General features: G+C 37.1%; 1 protein-coding gene across 50 annotated transcripts in view; it reads right to left on the bottom strand.

The window, feature by feature from the left end:
* Positions 1-22,992, bottom strand: part of R3HDM1 (R3H domain containing 1) — a 190,251-nt gene that overhangs the window by 119,034 nt on the left and 48,225 nt on the right. For all 50 annotated transcript variants that reach the window (XR_008624484.2, XM_055108515.1, XM_055108508.1 and 47 more), the window contains exons 2-3: positions 4,459-4,667; positions 2,153-2,363 (exon numbers count right to left, since the gene is read on the bottom strand). Coding sequence is in view for 49 of the 50 variants with exons in the window: in XM_055108515.1 (XP_054964490.1) it covers positions 2,153-2,323 (171 nt within the window). In the remaining variant the exon portion in view is untranslated. The remainder of the gene's footprint in view (positions 1-2,152; positions 2,364-4,458; positions 4,668-22,992) is intronic.

A 22,992-nucleotide genomic window follows, 5' to 3' on the forward strand; every position in this document is an offset into this window, starting at 1 on the left:
GCATGGTGGCGCACGCCTGTAGTCCCAGCTACTTGGGAGGCTGAGGCAGGAGAATTGCTTGAACCCGGGAGGTGGAGGCTGCAGTAAGCCAAGGTTGCGCCACTACACTCCAGTCTGGTGACAGAGCGAGACTCTGTCTTAAAAACAAAAAACAAAAAACAAAAAACAAAAAAACCCCGCCCCCCACCCAAAAAAACCAGGCTTCTTTACTTTAAAAAAGTGAAGCTAAAAAAGAAAACACAAAAGAAAAAAAAAGTGAAGCTATACTTTTTGGCTTATAGCCTTCAAAGTCTTTAGCATATAGAATGATAGACTATTTTCTCCAAAAATAGAATTCTTTAATTGCAAAGCAAAATTAAAACATTGTTAAACTTTTTTTTTAATTCTTTTTTTTTTTTTTTTGAGATGGAGTCTTGCTCTGTCACCAGGCTGGAGTGCAGTGGTGCGATCTTGGCTCACTGTAACCTCTGCCTCCCGGGTTCGAGTGATTCCCCTGCCTCAGGATCCCTGGTAGCTGGGACTATAGGTGCGTGCAACCATGCCTGGCTAATTTTTCGTATTTTTACTAGAGACAGGGTTTCACCATGTTGGTCAGGATGGTCTCGATCTCCTGACCTTGTGATCCACTCACCTCGGTCTCCCAAAGTGCTGGGATTACAGCCATCGCTCCCAGCCTAAACAATTTTTTTTTGAATAACTTTTTGTGGTAGCTTAAAGGTGGCTACAAATTCTTTCCTACTGAGAGGTAGGGTCTAATTCCCCATCCTCTGGCCTGGCTTTATTGACTTATGTCATCAAAAGAAGACAGCTGAAGTAACGTTCTGGAACTTCTGGGCCTATGTCAAAAGAAACCTTGCAGCTTTGCTTGGCTTTCTTGGAACATTCTCTCTGGGACCCCTGAGCTGCCACATAAGAAGTCTGACTACTTTGGACCCACCTTGTTGGAGGAGCCATAAATAGGTGCTTCTAGTTCTACCTGAGCCCAGGACTGCAGCCTTGCCTACCTAGGTGCCAGAGAGGTGCGAGAAGCAATCCAGGATGCTCCAGACCAAGTCCACCGGCCTGTTAAATGCCAACAAAGGACCTCTTTGGATACCTTGTAGAATAGAAAATTCACTCAGCCCAAGCCTTGCTTCGTTTCCTGACTGATAAATGATGAGATATTAAAAAAAAAAATTGTGGGCCAGGTGCGATGGCTTGTGCCTGTAATCCTAGCATTATGGGAAGCCGAGGTGGGCGGATCGCCGGAGCTCAGGAGTTCTAGAACAGCCTAGGCAACACAGTGAAACTCCATCTCTACTAAAATAGAAAAATTAGCCGGGTATGGGGGTGCATGCCTGTAGTCCTAGCTACTCGGGAGGCTGAGGCAGGAGAATTGCTTGAACCCAGGAGAGGGAGGCGGCAGTGAGCCGAGATCACACCACTGCACTCCAGCCTGGGCGACAGAGAGAGACTCCATCTCAAAAAAATAAAATAAAATAAAATAAAATAAATTGTTTAAAAGTGTTAGCCCTTCATTCTGAGAAAATAGATAACTGGAAAACCTTACCAAAGAAATGAATAGTACTAGAAATGCTATTACTTGGGACCATTTTTACCTATCTTCAATTTGTTAATCAACTCAATTTCCATTTATGCCTGGAATTAGAAGCCTTCTCAGTGGCTAGCTCTAAGTCATTATATATGCACAGCATTAAAAGCATTAACTTCCCCCGGGCCCACAATCTTTTTTGTCAGTCAGGTTGAGTGACTGAGGAACCCCCCGAGGGCTGTTTTTGCCAATAGTTCGTCTGCAGTTTTATTCTATTCTATTTGTCTTTCCTTTAAGAGCTCTTAGGTTAAACTCAAAATTTAACTGTGAGAGTTCAAAACTCTCACAGCACTGGTAATTAGGAAAAGGGTGGAATGAGAAAGTAGAAAGCCAATAAAAATGCACTAGCCACATACAAATAAAAATAAGTATATTACATGATACAAGCCAAGTTAAGACTCACAGCAAGCTAATCCAAGTGGCTCCAAAACCAGCTAGTAAGCATGTCACGAAGGGTCAACTTACCCTTTTAGAATTTTGAGAAGTGAGTTTTGTATGAAAATAAACATAAATATATACTGAATATTTAGTATTTGTAGCCAGAGAAAAATTCCTGTTTACCTGCAAATCTATATTGTTCTCAATACAATGTTCATTCTTCTCTACCAAAATCTTCCCATAGTTTTCTGATTTTATAAGATTTTCAACTCTGGTTGTATCTTTCACTTCTGCCTCCAAATCCTTCATTGTTGCAGTTTCATCTTTTACAGTAACAGTATCAGACATCCTCATTAGAAAAGGTTATTTTCGAATTCTACAGGGAGCTTGAAGCCTTAAGAAAAAAAAATTAATACAGTTTGAAACTTTTTTACATTCAGTTACTGCATGATACTGACCTACTGTCTGTTATGTTCCACAAATAATGTTGAATATAGACAGGAACAAAATTCTTGATTTCAAGGAGTATATAATTTTGTGCTAGATACATCCAAATTAAAAAAAAGATCACAATACAGTGAGAAAAGAGCTATAGAAAGTATGTGAGCCAGGCACAGTGGTACCCAGCTGTAGTCCCAGCTACTTGGGAGTCAGGCAGGATGACTGCTTGAGTCCAGGAGGCGGAGGCCAACCAGGGCAACATAGCAAGACCCTATTGCTAACACATAAGTGTGTTTTTTTTACATTTAAAAAAAGAATATGGAGTGATTTTGATGCACATATACTTGTGGCAATTCTTAAGAAACATTAAGGACTGAGCCAGATCAAGGTAGAAGGTAATGGCTGGAGAATAATATATGTGTATTTAGAAGACATTAGAAATCTTTTTCTCCAAAGGGATACCTATAATAGCTTTTTCATCTGGATTCCTAAAATTCCAAATTTCTTAAATTACCCTGAAATATTTCCAAAAGGAAATAATTTAAAAATAAACAGTAACATTCTATTACAAAATACACTTGTAAATCTGGATTAACAAATATGTTCAGCAATATGAAGAAAGCATTGAAAACTCTCCTGAATTAAGTGACTCAATGCCAAACAACACATTATCCAGGCACTCTAGAATATGGAATCCACAGGAAATCAAATACATAAGATTCCAATATATTTTCATGTCATTAGTGAGTTTAAGAAAATTACTGGTTTCACACTGGATTAATGTATCAGAGATTAAGCTAAAGATAGCACTCATTTTAAGCTGCAAAAAATGTAATAAAAACAGCAGAACTTGGCCGGCTGCAGTGGGTCACGACTGTAATCCCAGAACTTTGGGAGGCCAAGGTGGGCGGATTGCTTGAGCTCAGGAGTTCAAAACCAGCCTGAGCAACGTGACAAAACCCAGACTCTACTAAAAATACAAAAATTAGCCAGGCATGGTGGTGCATGCCTATAATACAGCTACTCAAGAGGCTGAGGCACAAGAATTGCTTGAAGCCAAAAGGCGTGTGTTCCAGTGAGCTGTGATCACGCCACTAGACTCCACCTTGGGTGACAGAGTGAGGCTCTGTCACAAAACAAAACAAACAAAAAAACCCAATAATGGCAGAACTTGATATAAACAACTTATTCTGAAATGCATCTTTAAAAAAAATGAACAGATTGATATATAGAGGGATAGACAGATATAGGTTATAGCAAGTATGCTAAAATGTTACTGGTGAAATCAAGGGGTGGTTATAGGGATGTTCACTGTAAAATTCTTTCAACTTTTCTATATTTCTGAAAATTTTCGTAATAAAATCTTGTGGGGGGGGGGAAACCAGTGAAACTTATTTTCTCTATATCAATTTGAAAAATTCAAAAGTTCATTTCCTGAAAGAATGTTTTGCAATCTAAATGGATTTTAGGGCCAGGTGCAGTGGTTTACACCTGTAATCCCAGTGCATTAGGAGGCTGAGGCAGGTGTATCACTTGAGGCCAAGAGTTTGAGACCAGCTTGGCCAACATGGCGAAACCCCATCTCTATTAAAAATACAAAAATTAGCTGGGCATGGTAGCGCGTGCCTGCACGCCTGTAGTCCCACCTACTTGGGAGGCTGAGGCAGGAGAATTGCTTGGACCTGGGAGGTGGAGGTTGCAGTGAGCCAAGATCGCGCCACTGCACTCCAGTCTGGGTGACAGAGTGAGACTCCATCTCAATAAATACATAAATAAATGGATTTTAGGAATTGATAAATACAGCTCAAAAGTTAAAAAAGCCAAAGAGAAGTAGGTCTTAAAGTCACAGACAGACTGAACTGAATTAAAAAAAAAACCATGTCTTCCTTAATTATAACCCATACAAAAGTTAATTGGTTCATTCCGAAAACAAACAGCTGCAAAGTAGGGAGAGGGTGGTGAAGTTACTTAAGACACTGGCTTCTTGCTTTTTATAGGTGAGATTTTGTAAGAAAAATATGTTTTTCTGAATGACAGGGAAGCATTACCTGATGCGTCCTTTGGATTTGGGATTGTGGTGTCCCACAAAAATAAAATAAAATAATCCAAGGTTCTTTTTCACAGTTGTCAGCCAGGATGTCAACTGTAGTGAACCATCTGTAATCTGGCAGGAGGAGTCCCATGTCCTTGTCACCACTGTAGATTCCTGGACTGGAATGGACTGTCTTGGATCAAATATATCATACCTTTCCGTGGCCTAAAATGAAAACAAAAGAAACCATTTTAACAAAATGGCCAAGGGAAATGGAACACTCCACATGAAACTGAGAAATTAAAAATATTACTGTCAGTTGTTTTATTACATTATTTTCCTAAACGAAAGTCAGAACACTGAGTAACAATGAATTCTAACATATATTAGCTTTGTGAACCTGAATAAGTCACTGAGGCCGAGAGGATTGATTAGTTAAAAGCAGAAGAGAGAAGAGGAAAGAAAATGATATGTACTGAGAAGCTACAATGCAGTCAGGGTTATAATTGAGATAGTATCTATAGATAAAGAGAGAGAAAAAAGATCATAATCAGAAACACTTTAACTCCAAGAACCATCATTTTTAGAGTTCTCTTCTAGAGCTGTGTAACTCTATGGACTTAAGACTGTAATTTTGAACAGTAATAACATTCTAGATTTTTAAAAATACAAAAGAAAAAATAAAACAAAAATAACAAGCCATTTAACATTTTTAATGAAACCCACATTGTCTGTTCTAAAAAAAAAAAAAAAAAAAAAGTTGGCTGGGTGCAGTGGCTCGTGCCTATAATCCCAGCACTTTGGGAAGCCAAGGCAGGAGGATCACTTGAGGCCAGGGGCTCAAGACTAGCATGGGCAACACAGTGAGACCCCATCTCTACAAAAATTAAAAAATTAGCTGGGTGTAGGGGTGTGCACCTGCAGTCCTAGTTACTTGCGAGGTTGAGGTGGGAGAATAGTTTTAGTTGGGGGTTACAGTTAGCTATGATCATGCTACTGCACTCCAGTCTGGATGGCAGAGCAAAAAGAAAACAAAACAAAACAAAAATCCCCAAATACAAAATTTTCTCCATGTTATATTTTTGAAGTCGGTTTTATTTTATATTTATTCGGTATGAATGAATATAGCCTAGCAAGTAAACAACTCTAAAAAGATTATTTACCTCTTCCATTGTCCTTTGACAATTTTGCTGTCAATAAACAGAATAGTACATTTTAAGGTGAAATAACTAAGCATACATATATGCATATAATGAGATCTAAGCACCAAGAGACCTAATACCAAGATAGCCAAGCATGCATTATAGAGTAACTCACATTTTATACTAACTCTTCAAAAACCATTTTGAAATACAATCACTTGGAACCCGATATATCCTTACGTTACTTTTCACATTTTGATTTCACAATGTTTGACACAAGGATAATAGAAAAGGGGGTATCAAAAACAAATATCAAAAAACTTTTAATTGATACTGTGTCATCTCAATCTGACCAAGATTCTCCAGCCACTACATCAAATGATTAAGTTCCACCAAAAACAAAACAAAACAAAAATCCTTCAAGTATTTTTTCTCCATTTTAGCTTTTTATCTCATAAAATGGTAGACACAAGATGGCAGCATTCTCTAAGCAACCAAATTATTTGTGTTCTTTGTAAAGTGACTTTACAATTTTATCATGAATCTCTTAATTTTGTAATTCCATAAAAGCAAGGTTTTTAATTCATTTAAGAAATAAATAAGGTACTAGATAAGGCAATAGCTGCAGGGGAGAGTGAGGAAGAGGCAAAACCGAAGAGGTGAACACCTTAGAAGATCCTCTTAGGATCCCAAGGTTCCATGAAACCCCAAAGAACCTGAGAGACCACCTAGTCCAATATTGTAATTCAGCATTCACGTTATTATTGCCTAGAAGTCAAATGACTTCTTCAAAGTCACACAACCAGTATGTGTGACCAAAACTTGGTAATATGCCACACCATTTGATAACAGACTAAATAATGAATGATTCAGAATGAAAATGACCAGTTATTGCCTGGGAAGGAGTCAATGGCATATAGAAATGGCAATAGAAAGGGAAGTGCACTAGCATTAGACGATAATTTAAATCCCAGCTCTGCTAGTTATATTTTCGGTAAATAACTTAATCTCTCTGAGCTGCAGTTTTCTGATCTGCAAAGTGGAAAAAAGAATATCTAGCTTCTAGGTTTGTTGTGAGGACTGACTGATTTAAATGTAGAGCACGGACCACAGCCTCTCTCCCAGGGCAGGCCCTCCAAAAATGTTAGCTGTCTTCTCTGGTCAGAATCCCTTTAGATCAGCAGTTGGCTGAGCCTAAATTTGCTGTGTCCTGACCCCTACCACTACACAGCAGTAGACTGACAGGAGGCCTACCACTGTGTACAAGCGGCTTAGCATTTTTGTGTATGGCTCTCATTTGAAGGCTTCTAATTGAATACTAAAAATTCATACAAACTGTTGGGTATAGTGGCTCAGGCCTGTAATCTCAGGACTTTGGGAGGTGGAGGCAGAAGGATCACTGAGACCAGGCGTTCAAGACAAGCCTAGGCAACATAGCAAACCCTATCTCTACAAAAAAAAAAAAAAAAAAAAAAATCATATGAACTTTGTATTCTTCTCCAAAATATTAATGCACTAGTTTAATTTTTAATTTTTAATTTTTTAGAGACAAGGTCTCACTCTGTAACCCAGGTTGGAGTTCAGTGGCACAATCCTGACTCACTGCAGCCTTGACCTTTGAGGCTCAAGCTATCCTTCCACTCCGGCCTCCTGAGTAACTGCGACTATAGGTGCCCACCACTATGCCCAGCTAATTTTTAAATTGTTTTTGTAGAGACGGGGTCTTGCTATTTTGCACAGGCTGGTCTCAAATTCCTGCGCTCAAGTAATCCCCCGTCCCAACCTCCCAAAGTGCCGGGATTACAGGTGTGAGCCACTTTGCCCAGCTAATGAACTTCTTTGATATAAAAATGTTTTCCCTCTCCAAATCTTCAAGTAAAAGGGATGTTTCAGCTTTTGGTACTCACTGGAAAAACAAAAACAAACCCCTTTTTGGTAAACCCATGAAGCCTACACTTCTCAGTTTGCCAAAGGTTGTGTGGGCACGTGGGTGTCAAGTATAGAAAGCTACAAGATAGACATGGCACATCATGTCTCTAACACAACATTTAGAAGTCCATTAAATGTACTGTCTTAATATAATAAATAGTTGTACAGTAAGTGAAAGATACTTAGGAACTTACAAAATTTAGGAAGACAACTTAGAGAAAAAAATGAACAAAATATAGACATTCAAGTATATATCTCAGTTCCTTCTATTACTGAAATTTAAAAACTGAATTTTTCAGAATCTTTGTCAACCTAAGAGAGATGGATATATGAGCTCAAAATTCATATTCAACTTCAAAAAAAAATTCTAATTGTCAACATGCTATTTATTAGGGACAAGTCAGAGATGTGCTTATATATAATTCCTGTGCTACCAGGTAGATAACCAGAGAAACGCCACATGTATGTTTACATATGCACAAAAAGGATGGCACTTACCTGAAACCATAAATGAAAGGAAATTACAGGTAAAATTAAAGGTCATAACCTTAAAAAAGTAAAACTATGAATGTACAAGGATATATAGGAAATCTTTTTATAATTTTTGGGTGGGAAAGTCCTTCCCAAGTGTGACACCAAAATCTAGAAGCCATTAAAGGTAAATAGTTATAAAACTTAGAACAAAGTTTTAAAATTCCTGTATAATAAAATAGAACATAAACAAAAGGCAGATGATACATATGAACTATTTCCAACATGAAAGGGTCAAAATGTTGAAAGCAAAGGTCTTATAAATCAAAGGAAAGAAAAGGATGGGGGAATGACCGGAACAGGTAAGCTAAAAAAGAATACAAACAACTACTATCAAAACCAAATACTAATACATATATTTACCATGTGTGCCTGGCCCTGTGGTAATATTTTTCATAATGAATTCATTTAAAACTCACAGAACAGTTCTAAGAAGTATGTCCTATTATCACTCTGTCCTACAACAGATTAGGAAACTAAGGCAGATAGAAAAATCAAGTAATTTGTCCAACATCACACAGCCAGTAAGTATGGAAACCAGGATTTGAACTGGACAGACTAGTGCTCCATTTCAGGCTCTTACCCGCAATACTGTATCATCATCTGTAGGTACCAAGAAGAGGGGCAATTTGTGTTTACGGAGCACTTTCATTTCAAGAGTAATTATGACATGGTAACTCCTTTGTACTGGACTTAAGACAAAGTAAACTTATTCTTTTCACATGAAGAGGAGCTATGTATTTTTTGTGTGTGTACAAGAAGATAGTACTATTAACTTTGTATTAATGGTCACCAGGAGTAATCACTACCAAACTATCAGAACTGCCAGGAATTATATAACCATTTTGTTTCTTTCTCTCAATCCTCCTATCACCTGTGATGATGAGTACCAACTATGCAAACTTGGGTGGCAATAAGGATTCAGAGTTTGTGGCTAAGGAACAATGAGAAGGCAGTAGCTTACAAATGATAAATATGCATGGTTAAGTACCTTCCTCTATGAAACAAAGCAAGGCAGAATTAGGATCAACACTTTCAAAGGCAAACTAGTATATATGAAGTCTAAAGACAAGTAGTTTCTCTAGTGAAAATTTTAGTTGGAAGTATTAACAACAAAAATGCAATACTGACACTGACAATTCAAAATATCACTTATTATACTTGGGGTCTAAGTTTTGGTTTCACAACACAAAAGAACTGAAAACTTCCGTAGCCCCAACAATAAATACTCAAATTTCACACAACAAAAGTCAATTTACTCTAGGTTAACAAAATATTTAAAAATCATTTAAGTTAATTTATATGTGGGAAAGAAATCTCGCTCCTATAGGTAAAAATATTCTTCACAAAAATATTTAGGGGAAAAAGAGTTACATTATTGATGTTATCTGAACAGAATTTGGCAAAGCCCAAAAAAAAGGGTTGTTGCTTCCTTATCACTATCCAGTTATCCAATCCTGTTTCAATAGATAAGATGTTATGTTTTTTCTCTTAGAGACAGAAATATAACCAAGCAGGCACATCTATAAAGAAAATCAAATGCACAAAAGCAACCCATATCAAGTTCTCCCTGAGGTTATAAATTGGCACAACCAAATTGGTCAAATGCCTCTAGAAAGAAAGGCGAAGAGCACTGTTTATGCTCTATTTAGAAATAGTGGAAATTCACATTTGCAGTCACTTTGTCAGTCACTTGAACAAGAATATAAGCACTGACATTTCAAAATGTTAAATGTGCATGTGATTTGTAAACAGTTACTGTCATTTAACAAAAATTTACCAAATAACCACACAAGGCACTATAGCTTTAATGAATATCAGTTACATTTAAAAAGAGTGAAGAGAATGAACTCCCTTGACCTAAAAGAGTTCGTTAAACCATGAAGAGGTTAATGATGACACTTACCAACAAATATAAATAATAATTTTAGGAGGACATTATAAGCAAGAAGGAAAGACTTTTGGTAGTTGAAGAATGAGAGAGAATAATTAGTGGAGTCTTGTAAGACTATATGAAACAAATTACTTTTAGGGAAAAAGTTATATGGAGAGGCAAGGTGTTACACGAATGTGCTGCATTCTGACTGGAGAAATGGGGAAGACACTGGGCCTCTCATACATTGTGATCCACTTTAGAAAACAATTTGTGCTATCAAATGAATTTTAAATCCCACATATCCTATGACTCCACATTTCCACTTCTGGTGTAGACACACCCTAAGGAAACGCCTTATATAAAGGGACATGTACAAAAATATTCACTGCACTGTTTTATTTAAAAGCAAAGAATGGGAAAGACCAAATGTTGTATTAATAGGAAAACTGTTTTTTTCTTTTTAAAGTAAAAACAACTGTGGCATATTCATGTTGCATGATACCATGAAACGATTAAAATGAAATGAACTAAAACTATAGGTACAAATATAAGTCCAAAGAAGAATCTCAGAATGTTTAGTCAAAAAGCAGAATGAACTCTACCATATAATGTAACGTATATAAAAATTTAAAAACCACACAAGCATGGATGGGAAGAGTATATACCTATTTCATGTTAGTAATTACCTCTGGAGAGGGAAATGAAAGGGATTGGGTAAGACGGAGAAGGGACTTCAAATCACATCTGTATTATTTTATTTTAAAAAAAGATCTCCAGCCAATATAAAAAAGGTTAGCAACTGTTAATTCTGAGTGGTCAGTACTGAGTGTTATAATGCTCCTTTTTTGTTTATGACATTTTTCATTAAAAATGTCCTGAAAATAAATGAGAATAACAAAAAATGTGGATATATTTGAAATTAAGATTAGAAACTTAGTATTAGGCTGGGCGCGGTGGCTCATGCCTGTAATCCCAGCACTTTGGGAGGCTGAGGTGGGTGAATCACTTGAGGTCAGGAGTTTGAGACCAGCCTGGCCAACATGGTGAAACCCTGTCTCTACTAAAATACAAAAATTAGCTGGGCGTGGTGGTGCACACCTGTAATCCCAGCTACTCAGGAGGCTGAGGCAGGAGAATCGCTGGAGCCTGGGAGGCGGAGGTTGCAGTGAGCTGAGATCGCACCACTGCACTCCAGCCTGGGCGACAGAATGAGACTCCCTCTCAAAAAGAAAAAGAAAAAGAAGAAACTTAGTACTGATCCCAGGAGCAACAGGAAGCTTGAGTAATAGAGGAACACATTTTAAGAGAAGCCAGGGAGAATGATTTTAGCTACAATATAGATTAACCCTGTTCTAGCAAACAAAATGAAAGTTTTGATGGAAAGTGACTAGGGTTTAGACAAAGAATCAAAAGGTGAAAGCTGAAAAGGAGAAAAGATATTCCATTCATTCCATCTCCAGACTGGATACTAGAGCACTGTTCTAGGTAATAGGGATACATGAGTGAACCAAGCAGATGGGATCCTAGAACCTAAAATGCTTACATTCTAGTGCAGAGACAAAATATACAAGATAATAACTGATTGCAATATGTGCTGTGAAACTGATAATATTAACAGCAAACCCTTAAAGAGTTATTTATTATTTACTAAGCACTACTCCCAATGCTTTAAGTGTATTAATTCATTTAATCCCCATAAAAGCAGTATTACATAGTTTGCAGCTGAGGCAGAGGAAGATTAAGCAGCTTTTTCAAAGTAGCAAGACTAGTAAGGGGTAGAGTTAAGATATGAACTCAGGTAGTGTTGGCTCCAGAGCCCTTGGTATCAGCCACTACCTGTACTCCATGTAGAAATGAATAGATTAATATAATAGCAAGTAACTAACTGGGGGAAGCCAATTCAATACATGAGTGGTCAGGGAAAAGGTAAGGGCTGTGAGAGCTGGAAGAGTTATGAGAGGACACACTGAAGGTGCAGGTAGTGCTTGCTACCACTAAATATAGGAAATATATCTGGGAGGAAAATGGATTTGATGGCAGAACGATGATTTCGGTTTTGCCTACAGTTAATTTTAAGGTATCTTCAGGACATTCAGGTGGAGAAATCTAACAGAAAATTGGATATATAGACTTGGAGCTCAGGAAAGAAGTCAGCTAATGTTATTTATTTGGTGGAGAATCACTATATAGATTGAAGTTTTGAGTTATCAATGTTAATGAAGTTGCCCACAAGCCTTCATTGAAAAGAGTGGGGGGGGGGTGTGGAATCCCTAGGGAACACTGAACCCTTAAGGATTGAGGAGGAAAGTGGAAGATCACAACGAGTATACATGATTTGGTAATAAAGTTAGCAGGAGATGCGAAGTTAGAGGAAGGTTGTCAGAATGAAAAAGTGTGTAGGCCACAGAAGCCAGTAAGGAAAGATGGGGAGAGGCTAGAGGTTTAGGAGGGAAGAAAGGTAATAAGAAGGAAAATCTGAAGAAGTGGGATGAAATGAGAAAATGTAATCAGAAGTACAAACTGGTGAATAAGCCTGAAATGTATACATTATCCTAAGATACTGAAGGGAATGTGGCAGGAAAAGGAGGGAATTCATACCTAATAAATTTCTTCTTTTTTACCCCGAACCTATTTGCTAGAAGAGAGGGAGCCAGGATGGCTGTAGGGCTTGTGGAGAATGGTGAGTGAGTCACTAAGGGGTGGTTCATTAAGGCCAACACCAACATTCAGGACTGTTTTGGCACAGTCCTTCTAAGGAGAAGTCTGTAAACTACAAGACTGGGGGTATCTCTAATTCTTTGACTGAGGGCATTGTAATGAGTGAGAGTGATGCAAATGAGAAAGCTCAGATGCTACTTGGCTATAGAATAGGCTAAATGTTTTTTTCACAGCCATTTCCAGATCTGACTTTTTATCACTGTATGGTATAGTAGCTTAAGAAACGTAATTTAAAATGCCAAATCAATACATAAAAAGCTGGAAATTAGGAATGCTAGAGTACTAAAAGAACTATACATATATCTTAATGTAGCAGTGATCCTAGTTTAAGTGAAAGCAAAAGCTAAAGGAAGTGTTTTCACTGGAGAACCAAAGCAGGGGAGATGTGGGAGACAAGCAGCTCCTGGTGCCCAGGTGACCAAGCCCACCACAGAAGCGGGTGAATGGCTTGCCTAACTTCTCTGAGGATGGCATGGTGCTGGTACATAGAAAATTCTAGAGAAGGCCAGGCGCAGTGGCTCATGCCTGTAATCCCAGGACTTTGGGAGGCTGAGGCGGGCGGATCACCTGAGGTCAGAAGATTGAGACCAGCCTGGCCAACATGGCAAAACCTCATCTCTACTAAAAATACAAAAATTAGCTGGGTGTGGTGGTGCACGCCTGTAATCCCACTACTTGGGAGGCTGACGCATGAGAATCGTTTGAACCTGGGAGGTGGAGACTGCAGTGAGCCGAGACTGTGCCAGTGCACTCCAGCCTGGGTGACAGAGTCAGACTCCGTCTCAAAAAAATAAATAATAAAATAAAAAATAAGAAAATTCTAGAGAATATGGTACCCTGAAGACTAAACATGTTGGGAACACTAAGAGATACAAACTTTGGCAAGGACATGAGCTAATTCATGGCAAACACTAGCAAAATGGTAGTGGGCAGTGGGCCAGAGAAAGACAAAACTGGAAGATCATGAAACGGCTGTTCTTGAGCTCATGAGGAGATCCTGGATAATCCTGGGGATAACCTGGTGAGATTCTAAAGGGGTTTAGATATTGGCAGATATAGGTAAGAGACAATGCAAGAAAGTCAGGGCCATTAATGTAACTCTAAACCTGAAGTTAATGACCTCCTAATATAGTGCTAGTGAGGGTAAAATGTATTTTGCCTTAATTCTGAACCTACCATAGTCCAGGGTTATACTGAGAGCTCCCCATGTATGTGCTAAATGCAGGACTGAAATAAATAACTCAGGGTGTAATATGATCTGATTGGCATGAGGTAAAATCTCTTTTAAAGACTGCACACAGGGCTAGGAGTGGTGGCTCGTGCCTGTAATCCCAGCACTTTGGGAGGCTGAGGTGGGTGGATCACTTGAGGTCAGGAGTTCGAGACTAGCCTGGCCAACATGGTGAAACCCCAACTCTACTAAAAATACAAAAATTAGCCAGGTGTGGTAGCAGGCGCCTGTAATCCTAGCTATTTGGAAGGCTGAGGCAGGAGAATCGCTTCAATCCAGGAGGCACAGGTTGCAGTGAGCCGAGATGGCACCACTGCACCCCAGCCTGGGTGAAAGAGTGAGACTCCATCTCAAAAAGAAAAAAAAAAAAAGACTACACGGAGGTAGAGTATGGTGGCACATGCCCGCAGTCCCATCTACCACAAGAAAGGATCCCTTGGGCTCAGGAGTTTGAGGGTGCAGTACACTACGATAGCACCACTGCATTCCAGTCTGGATGACACAGCAAGACCCTGCCTCTTAAAAAATAAAAATAAAAAAAAAAATAATAAAAAACTACATGGAGGAAAAAAAAAACCCAAACTGGTATTACCATCTAGTCATGCTTTGAGAAATAAACAGCAAAGAACATTCAAAAGGTTTGGATTCCTGGAAACTGAGCTATGGATAATAAGGATGTGAGAGGAGAGCTTAAGATAACAGGCATGTAAGAGAAAACATAGTTTTTTTTGTTTGTTTCCATACTGGATTGTTTACAATTCATTTTTCAAAAAATAATTCATTCTTTCAAAAGTGATCTGTTTAGAGATGCTTTTAAGGTACAAAATCAGCTAAAGGGAAGTGGTCAGAAGGAGAAAGATCACTTACTCAGTCCTGACCTCAGAGTTATCTCACATATAATTACCATAAAAGTAAATTACTTCCCATATAGGGTACACCAAAGACATTATCAATAATTGGAAAATAAGATATTGTGTAACGGAAAATTTGGCTGACCTTTGTCCCTAGTAAGCAGCTTCTAAATTCTTGGAATTTCTGGACTGATGGAAATGTCTTTGTCATTCATGGTGGGTCCTGATAATGTATGCTAATGAGGTTACTATGGTATAGTTTATGTTAAGATGGTGATTCCAGATGGGGACTGGCTGGAAAGACTAAACATGTTAATTAGAAAGTTGGGGCTTTGAGGAATGTGATAAACAGTCTGACTTCCAAGGAAGGAAGTGAGGCTGGATATTGAATTCAATTGCATGGCCAATGATTCAATTAATCATGCCAATGTAATGAGATCCCAATAAAAACTCTGAACACTGAAGCTTGGGTGAGCCTCCCTGATTGTCTGCAAATTAACAAACGCCAATGTGCAGGAAAGACAATACATCTTGACCTCATGGGGAGAGAACAAAAGCTTTGCATTTGGGACTCACCTAGACCTTACCCTGTGTGTCTTTCCTTTTGGCTAGTTCTGGTTTGTATTCTTTTGGTACAATAAAGCTCTAATGCTGAGTGTAATTTGAGTTATTCTAGTCAATTAAGTCTGAGGGAACCTCCAAATTTGTAGCCAGCTGATCAGCAGGGTGGCCCAGTGGCTGAAGTGAGGGCAGTCTTGTGTAGGACTTGTCTGGCCTAACTGCACATTAGTGTCAAAAGTCATTGTGGGTGCATAACTTAGTCTCATTAAGTTATATTCTTTAATGTGTTTTGTGCTTTGTTCATAGCATGATAATGTTGGCAGTTCATAAGTAAAGGTGAACATCATTATGAGCATAATCTTGGTTTCTAAAATTTAGCCATTCAGAATGCCATCAATGAGTAGGCATTTGCTTTACACAGACTTTGGCAAGTGTTGGACTATTTATAAGAAACCCTCAGTCTTATGGTATTTTAGCTAGACTTTGATGTGGTGTTTCCTTCATGCTTTCAAAATTCGATTTCGCTTGATATATTTTTCTCTACCCTACTAATATATAACTAAATGAATGTATCTCTATATACTTTTTACCCATGACCAACATTTCATTTTTATTATAGGGTCACAATGAAAATCCTTTACAGGTCTTAAAGGTACAAAGCTTATTATCAAAGAATCTTAGCAAAATTCACGCTGGGCTCCTGGCACATTAACCCACCCAATGGTTCTTTGATGGCTTAAAATGTGAAACTTCACATTCTCTAGCAGTTGAATCGGTAGATCTAACATGACCCATTTCCTTCCTACACCAAAAAATCTGTTTCCTTTATAGGATTTTAATTTAGGTTACAATTGGTAGATATTCAGTTTCATAACTACTAATGTGCCACCCTTTATTTCTTGAATTGCCAACTACATTTTTTTCTAACAAAGGATCACAGCCCTCTCTCAAGAAAGCACCTAAGGATTATGTTAGAAGGAAAAGGCTAGAAAACGTTTGATTTCTTCTTTCTGTCAAAGAGCATTTTGTGGCCAGTAAAAATAGCTTAAAAACAGCTTGAGGCAGAACAGGTGCTGTCTTTCAGTTGCCATCATCTGCCTTCATACTCTATAAAAGGATGTGTACAACAAAGTGCAAACAATTTTACAGCTTGAAGGTGCTGCTGCTGGGCATGGGTGAACACTGCTAAAAAGCTCACAATCTCTCATAGTTCACACTACATACTATACATGTAGAGCTAGCAGATATAATTTCTCTTTAAAGTACCTGTCCAATTTAATTGGCTCAACTTCCTATGGCTTTGCACAAAACACAAAAATTCAATGGGTTTAATGCATTTCAGATTTTATTTTTTTGTGGCTTTATTTCCTAGCTATGTCTACCACATCAAATTGTTTTAGTAGTTATTCATATTTAACCCATGGGTTTCTTTACAATTGTCTCATTGGAGCTCAAGGGGGCATACAGTTTTTTTGTCATTCATTTTCTACCTGTTAAGGAAAGCTGTGGTTTAGTCAGCACTCTGAAAGTACTGGAATAAAAAAATGTTCTGCTCTCTCTCTCTAGTGACCCCAAGCTGAAGTCTGACATCTGATGTGCCTAGTAATCAGTCACTGTATATTTTCAAACTACTTCCAAAAACTGTATGTGATCTCTGTTGATGTGTCTGCTATTGTAGAGGTACTACATAACTTTCTAAGCATTTGAAAATGAAAAGAGAGAAAATTTAAAATTAACAAAGCATATTGAGCAATGATTTATAAACACTATAAAGCAGTGACTCTTACTTATTTTTGGGCCATGAAAGGATCCCTCTTGAAAATCTTATTAAACCCCAGGATCCTCTCCTCAGAAATGCAGCAATCACATGTGCTTACTCACACGTGTATGTTCACAGTTTACACATGCTTTTAGGGACTGCTTGGTTCTCTAGAAGCCTATACATGAATCCTAGCTAACAACCCCTTTTTTATATCTATGTATATTATAATAAAATGACATGCATATTTATAAGATGACAGATTTGCATCATATATATTATATAATGTAACAGATTTGCATAATATATATTATATAATGTGACAGATATATTATCCAAGTCACTTTATAACATACATATATAAAATATAAAATAAGGGTTAAGTAGGATTCATATATAGGCTTCTGGAGAACTAAAACTGTGGAAACATATATTTATTATATAAACTTGCTCTGTTCAAGTGAGAAGGTGGGGATGAGTAGAGCAGTGTTAACTGGGCTTCAGGCTTTTCTCTATTTCCTGAAGTACTTTTGTGGTACTCTGGGGCTTAGAGGAACTCAGTTTGGAAAAAATAAATTATATTAACTGTATTAAAGATCTCAGTTATTACTCAGAAGGAGGGTTGGTCAGCTGTGCAAGTATGGCAAATTTAGAAATGATGATTTTGTTGGTTCTGTTTCATTTCCACCTTTTGTCCCCTACAACCAGAGGGGGATCACAGAGCAGAGATGAAAACTATACAAAGCAGGAGAGACATCAAAAGAATGCAGAAACAAGGAATGCTACATAATTTCAGAGGAGGAAGAGCTGTATGTGAAAATGACATTTAACTCAGCTCTGAGAAGATTTTCATCTTATACATCTTTCTTTGTTTCTTGAATACTTTATATATATAACTTGTTACTTGTAAATCTAATTTTCTTTCCTGATAGCTCTATGCTAGTTATGACAAAGCCATACTGCTATTAATATATACTATGCTTGAATCAAATGGTATTTTAATCTGCTTTACAAAATGAAATGAAAACAATATAATGACAGTTGCTAGGTTTGTGATTATCTAAACACGTAAATGCTAAATGAGCGTCTGTTCTTCTATTTTAAATACTCAGATACAAAATACAAAATCTTGAGGAAAACATTAAAAAATACTCTCTGTACTGTTTTTGCAACTTTCTATAAATCTATAATTATTTCAAAACAAGAGGTTAAAAACAAAAGAAGAAAATACTAGCATATATCTGCTGTTAACACATTTGAAAAATACAGATGGTATAAAAAAGTCAATACAAGTTTTAAATACAAGTTTACCCATAATCTGAAATATAACTATGAAGTGGGGTATTATCTTATGTATCCTTAAAAGGAAAAAATTTTAAATTGCTTTCTATAAATCTTAAAAATTAATGGAAAAATCCTTTAAGAGAAAAATAATTCCCTTTAATAGTAGCCTAACACATATATCTTTAGAAGACAAAAAATTTTTAAATAATGACTTCAATCCACTTATAAGACCTCAAGCATAAGTTTCTCAAAATTAAAAAACTGAGCAAACAGTAAATCATGTTTAAAATATAGTATTTAATTTCTTTATCTAATGGTTTATTAATTCACCAAAAAATTTAAATTTAAGTGCAGATCTGGCTCCAATGAACTGAAAACCTGTATGAGAATGAAAATTTGCAGAGTGAATGTGTGTGACTGAAGCTTAGACAGAAAAGAGAAAGATCTGGGAGTAGGGTGGGAAAGGGAGCAGAGTGCCAAGAGAGGGAAGGACGGAGGCAGAGAGACTGAAAGAGGTGTAGCCAGGGAGACACACAGATAGAGACAGAAAGGTAGAGAGAAAGAGAGGCACGGAGCAGCAAAAGGATGAGAGAGGGAGAAGAAAGAAGGGCACATAGAGAAACAGACAAAGGAAGAGGGAATGATGGACAGAGACTAACAGATAGGGACAGGAAGAGACCAAGACACAGTGGGAAAGCAAGAGACAGAGAATGGGAAATACTGAAACAGACAGGGAGAGAGAGTCAGAGGGGCAGAAAAGGAAAGACAGAAAGAGAAAGAAAAGAGGAAGGAGGGAGGTAGAAAGATAGAGAGAGAGAGATTAAGATAGATTTAGTCAGAAAGGGAGAGACACCCTGAAACACCAGGTAGATGAACAAAAAAGGGAGACAGACTGAGACAAAGTAGGAAAGACAAATGTAGAGGGAGAGGGGGAGAAAAATGTGTGGGGATAGGGAGAATGGAAGATGGAGGGAGAGATGAGATAAATCAACAGGGAGAGACAAATATTCAGAAAGTCAAACAGAAAAAGAGAGGGAGGGCAAGATAGAGACACACAGACAAACAGAAACCTAAAGGAAAAAGAAGAAATGAAAATGAGGAAAAGTATGAAAAAGCAAAGCAGAATATGACAAAGGATGGATAAAAGCAGTTGTAAGTAAGAACTGAGAGTATGCGTTGCTTATTTTAATTTTTTCTTTTATAGTTCTCAAGAAAAAACTTAAAATCTGAGGCTTAAAAATAATGAAATTCTCTTGGCATTAGGGTGAAGCAATGCATCTGATAGAAGACCCTAATTTTAATAATAGCTATTAATATTTTCATGACCCTAATTACTTACACAGTTGGGAATCAGAAATAGACAAAAGAAAGAGCAATGACATTCAGCGTTGATAAAAGGCCATTTAGTGATTTTCTTCCTATTTCCTCTAGAAAAGAGATGAATTATTTCTTAAGAACAAAATAATTGTTTTGTAAATGGAGGGGGAAGGAATTCATATCATAACAATTCCAAATGCTGTTAAAATTTCAGCTAATTCCAGATAAAAAGCAAGCAAAACTCTCAAAAACCTTCTAAACAATTCAATTTTACACTAATGGACATGTGTTAGTCATTCAGTATCACCTACATGATGAGATTTCACTTTTGAGGAATCAAAATATCAAGGTAAATGTCAAAGTTTTCAGACTGTATAATTAGGAATAAGATACTCCTCAAAAATTACATAGTTTGATTAGCATTTGCTCTCTTTTGCAATGTGATATCTGATTATGTTAATCATAGCAATGACAGATCTAGGTTTTGCTGTTACAAGCACTTTAAAAATTATTCCACCTCTTCCCCCAAAAGGGTAGAAAACCGTTACCATGAGTTTTGAAAGTTAAGATTCTTAGCTTCTTAATTTCCAAAAGTCTCATTCACATTGTATTTGTTCCACAATAAAATTTTTAAAATTCAACAAGCCATATAGTATGTCTATTTTAAGATGAACTTGAAAGAGAAGTCATTTTTCCAGCTGACAATTTGCTGTGCTATACACAAATACCAATTAGCACACAGGTAAACCATTCTATCAGTAAGTTACAAGAAATATCAAACATGTGAGGGGTGGGGAGAAGAAATTGGTGCTACAGCTGAGAAGTAAATGACTCTACTTTTCACTCCACCAACCTAAACAAATATATTTTTGCAAAAATAAAGACAATTTTAAAATGCTCTCACTTTCAATATAGTAGAATTTTATCACACATCCTCTAACAAAAATTATGGTACTAAGTAAACATGAATACTTCATGTATCAGATTACATTCTATACAAATTTAGCAAATGAATTGAGTCACATACCTTCATTGTATTGGTATTTGCTTCATCATACAGAGTTAAGGAGATGTTCTTTCCATAGTACCTGTAAACTGATGCTCTGCATTGCTCCTCTATAGAGCTCACTGCACACATCCAGCTGATTAGTCTGGCATTGGGAGTGCCTGCTAGAGCAGTCTAAAGCACTTGCCGAGGAGGACTCAGACAATAGAAAGTCAACAGCTGTATGTTGTGATGTCAGTAACACTCTAGCCAGTCACCACCCAGAATATCTGAAAAGCATCAGAAGCTATATTGAGCTCTTCATTAGCAATTCAGAAGCAATGATGCAAAAGCCCATGAAACTGTGAATATGCAAAGACTGTCAGGATTTTTGAGATTTCTCGCTATTAAAATATTGTTGCACAACGATGCCTGATCCCAGGTTGAAGAAAAAAAGTTGAGACAACCATATTTTTCTATAATTCCTTAAAGAACAAGCCATAAATAATTTAGGTATGGTTAATATATCATTTTTAAATTACTCTCTTTGACACTTTTAGTATTACTAACAAAAAGCCTTAAAAAAAGGCAATTTGTCTGTAATAGCTAACTTCCTGTGACAGTTTTGCATCTTCCAACTGACTTTACCTGTCACAAAGAAAATGAATTAACAGCACAATTCCTTATTTCTTAATCTGTTTTTGCTCAAATTAAAATAAGCTTGCTTATTCTGGCAAGAGCATTACTTCTTCATACCAACAGATGGAGATAGCAATAGAACTGTGATCCGAGGACAATTCTGCCTCATGTCAGATGCTTGTTGGCTATATTAGCTCAAGTGGCGGACTTAGAAGAAAAGGAATCAACCAAAACCAAATTTAAAAAACAATGTTTAATAATTATAAGGCAAACAAATAAGATAAAACAGAATACTAATTGTATCTATTGGGCAACACACTAAACCAGATGAGTATGTTTTCTGGATTCTAACTGTTGTTTTCTGTGATAGCTGGGTATAGCATGTGCCTCTGTTTCCCATTTTGTTAAACAAAGATCATACTTTCCAAAAGCATACAGGAATGTTGTAAGGATCCGTCAGACAATGCTCATACGTTACCTGCACTATGTGAAGAAAGATCTGTACACCAACCAGAAATCCCACTTTTCTGTGTCACTAAAATGTTGTCATGTAGAGTTTACACAACCTTATGGATTAATAAACCAGCAGTGTTCTTTATACCAACTTGACAAACACTAAAAGATACCAGCTTTATAGTATAATGTGAAAAAATATTAACACCTTTCCAAAAATAGACTCGGCCCTAGAAGTAGATTGTTAAAAATACATAGAAATCCACAAAATCTTCCTAAATCTTCAAACAACAAAGGTGATGAGGCAGCTAACAACACTGAGACTTATCTGAGAGGCTTCCCGCTGATTTACCTAAAATTTCTCCAGTGTACAATCTTTTACTGCACCCTGAACTTTCTGGTAAAAATCAAGTGCCAGCCTAGGTACCCAAGAAACAAATATCTAAGCTCCTAACTTTTTTCCATAAAGAGCTACTGCTTTTGCCAAAGGGTATAAATGATTTTTTTCTCAGATAAAATCTTTGTTACTTATGAGAAACATATTTCAAGGCAGCTTTTCTTAAAAACTGTAACAGAAACTCTTGTTATGAAACAGATGGACAAGCTAAAATGCAGAATAATGAAGCAACCCACTTACACTGTAGCAAAAACAAATGAATATTTTCTACTACATTTCAAAAGATTCTCTCTCTCTCCAAGCTTTGGAAATTGTTAGGTAGGCCTTATAAACTCAAGTAATTGTGAATTAGTGAAAAGTCATAATTAAAAATATCTTAAAATACAGTTTTATTGCTGTCAAGTAGAGGCCTTCCTCTAATTATGAAGGGAAGTAACTTAGCTGTTAATAGTGAGCTTTAGTGATAATAAACCGTTAATTTAGGAATAATCTACAACTTGTTAGTAAGACAGAATCTTATCTTTTAATATTCTTTTTGGATGCTACACTGGTAATTGTATGAGTTGGCTGTGTCTCTACCTTACAAATGTTAAAACACAAATATGAAACAGGTTTAGGTTTCTAATGATGTTGTGGAACTGTGCTTAAACATGCTACCGAGGTCAGGTAATGAAAACTTTCAAATAAATCCTCAATAACAGAAATTTGAGTTAATATTTATTCATTTATTTATTTTAGACGGAATCTCGTTCTGTCACCCAGGCTGGAGAGCAGTGGCACAATCTCAGCTCACAGCAACCTCTGCCTCCCAGGTTCAAGCGATCCTCCTGCTTCAGCCTCCCGAGTAGCTGGGATTACAGGAAACTGCCACCACAAC

This window comes from Pan paniscus, chromosome 13, assembly GCF_029289425.2.
Source record: "Pan paniscus chromosome 13, NHGRI_mPanPan1-v2.0_pri, whole genome shotgun sequence".
Classification (NCBI taxonomy): domain Eukaryota; kingdom Metazoa; phylum Chordata; class Mammalia; order Primates; family Hominidae; genus Pan; species Pan paniscus.